The sequence below is a fragment of the Belonocnema kinseyi genome, chromosome 9 (genome assembly GCF_010883055.1).
Source record: "Belonocnema kinseyi isolate 2016_QV_RU_SX_M_011 chromosome 9, B_treatae_v1, whole genome shotgun sequence".
In the NCBI taxonomy this organism is placed as follows: domain Eukaryota; kingdom Metazoa; phylum Arthropoda; class Insecta; order Hymenoptera; family Cynipidae; genus Belonocnema; species Belonocnema kinseyi.
This window is the reverse complement of record NC_046665.1, coordinates 40,419,521-40,422,007: the sequence shown is the minus strand read 5'-3', so window position 1 is coordinate 40,422,007 and position 2,487 is coordinate 40,419,521. Positions and strand designations below refer to the sequence as shown.

Below are 2,487 nucleotides of genomic sequence, written 5' to 3'. Positions count from 1 at the left end.
AATAAACGATTAGTGATGCTTGGCAACATTTTTCCAAAATGTGCATTTGTTCATATAATTTATTTATAAAATAAACATCTATTGCTGGTTTGTAAAATTTTTCTTAGAAATCATCATTGTAAATATAATTTCAGCAAGGTGAGAGGGAAAACCGATTAATTTTTGTTTAAAAACGTCCAAAATGTGAATTTGTTTATATAATTTGTTTATAAAATGTACGAATATTTATGGGTGGCAAATTTTTTTCGAAAAAATCACTGCCAACATAATTGCAATACAATAGGAAGAAAAAACGGTTCCTTTTCACCTAAAAACGGCCAAAATGTGCATTTTTTTATATAATTTGTTTATAAATAAACAAATATTGATAGGTGGCAAATTTTGTTTCAGAAAACATCACTGGCAACATAATTGCAACAAGGTAGAAAGAAAAAACGGTTTCTTTTCGCCTAAAAACCGCCAAAATGTGAATTTGTTTATATAATTTGTTTATAAAATAAACAAATAACATTTAATGTTAAATTTAAATATTCACGTATCATCCTCACAATGAAAGCAAGCGATTTCAGAGCAGAAATATACGTTGAAGCCGAATAACCCTTAATGTCGAGTATTTGTTAATACAATTTGTTTATAACAATTAACTATGCAAGTTAAGAATTTTTTTTATATTTCTTATACCCCTGTGCACTAAATTCAAGGGACGAGAAGTATAAGAAAAATTTTGTCTAGAATTTAAAAAATGAAATTAGAAAAATCGACATTTTTTTCGATGTTTGCATTAAAATAAAAATTAAATAAACAAAAAAATAAAAAATCTACTCTCACCATTTTCTGAAAAATTTAGTTCTGAATTTGTCAAAAAAAAAAATCTAAAATCGGTGCATAATTGCGTTCTAAATGTCATTTTGAACCTCGTTTTCCGATTTCACCCCACTGTGGGGCGGTAAGGCACCTCTATGCCTAGTAAAGAAAATAATGTTGGTCACATCACGACCCATTTCCAACTCCTCGTTAAATATGATAATTGCGATGTATATCGTGACAGACCCACATTTGAGAAATCATAGTAACAAAAAAAACAATAATTTTTCATTTTTGCCTCATCAAATCGCTTCATTTATCGTTGAAATTAAATATTCTAATAGTTTGTTGCCAAACAACATTTTTTTCAGCCAAAACAGTAGTGACAGGTGACGCCCCTATTCTGCAATCTAACCCATGCCTGAATTAGAGAAAAAGTCTGAAATCATGTATTTGTTATAAAAAAATATCGCGCGCATCCAGGGGGGGGGGGGACTTTTGACTACTAGTCTATTTTTCAGCACTCGTCGAAAATTCGAAATTGGAAACTTGCATGTCGTTTTACTCTTCAAAATTCAAGTACATTTAATTTTAAATCATCATAAATTAAATTTGTTTGGCAAACAGTGAACAAAAGATAATGCATAATTTTAAATGATCTAGTAGTCATGCGAAAGTGAAGTCATGAAAAAATTTATAATAACATTGCAATAATTTACATACAAAATATCAGATGAACGGATGCAGTTATTTGGTAATATAAGGAAAGAAAGGATCTGCAAAATAGTATTTTGCAATGTAAAGAATAAAAATCCACTATTTTGGTAGGTATATAATTAATTTGGTCTGAATGCTATAACAAAAAACTTATAAGAATGTATCAAAATAACATTAAAAACACTTTAAGAGATGCACTATTCTGTTTAAAAAATATAATCAAAATCAAAATCTTACCTTCTTGTGAAGCAACTAGAATAGCATTCGAATATTTATCCAACGCCTTTACGAAATCGCCACCACCAAAGTATTTATTTCCTTCTTCTTTTAATTTAATTGCTTTCGTTGAGTCTTTAAGTTCGGCATGTTCAACCTCGAGTGGCAAGCAATGTGCTTCCGGGTACTTCAATACAAAAGCTACCCTTTCAGCACCAGTGTTTAGTGCCCCAAAAGCTCTAAATTCTTGTGCATTTATTGCTTCTCGTAATGCGAGCAAATTTGATCGAAAGTAATCGCTTATATCAGTGTCCAAATCCAAATTATCTGCCATTTTATGGTACTTTGATTCGGTAGTTCTATATAAATATATTTATTATAAAAATACTTTTATGATGATTTTCATTCATTATTTAATTTTTAAAAATTCATGAATCTGAAAAAGTCAAATTCAATTTGTTTTAGCGAATTCATTATTTAAACAATTTAAAGATTTTTAAAAAAAATTTGATATAAACTATTTTTTATATAATTATTATCGCCTTTTTAAAGATAATTAGGTACAAGAATTAATATAAAATTTATGTAATCGTACTAAGGTCACTAATTAGACTTACAAAGTATATATGAAAAGTTGATCACTCCTTCTTGACGCAATGGAACATTGAAATCGTCAATTGAATTTCATTTTTAGATCGTCGAAGTCTTCCGGTGGACGACTCTAAACTGGCTCGTATTGGACTTTGTTTG

The 2,487-nt window shown here is 29.0% G+C and overlaps 1 protein-coding gene across 2 annotated transcripts in view; it reads right to left on the bottom strand.

The window, feature by feature from the left end:
• The window catches only part of LOC117179673, a 14,415-nt gene extending 11,928 nt beyond the window's left edge, over positions 1-2,487 (bottom strand). Inside the window, exons 1-2 of one of the 2 annotated variants that reach the window (XM_033371694.1) lie at positions 2,355-2,487; positions 1,759-2,173 (exon numbers count right to left, since the gene is read on the bottom strand). In XM_033371694.1, the coding sequence (XP_033227585.1) occupies positions 1,759-2,071 (313 nt within the window). In that variant the 5' untranslated portion in view covers positions 2,072-2,173; positions 2,355-2,487. The remainder of the gene's footprint in view (positions 1-1,758; positions 2,174-2,354) is intronic. The other variant, XM_033371695.1, reaches the window with a different exon arrangement.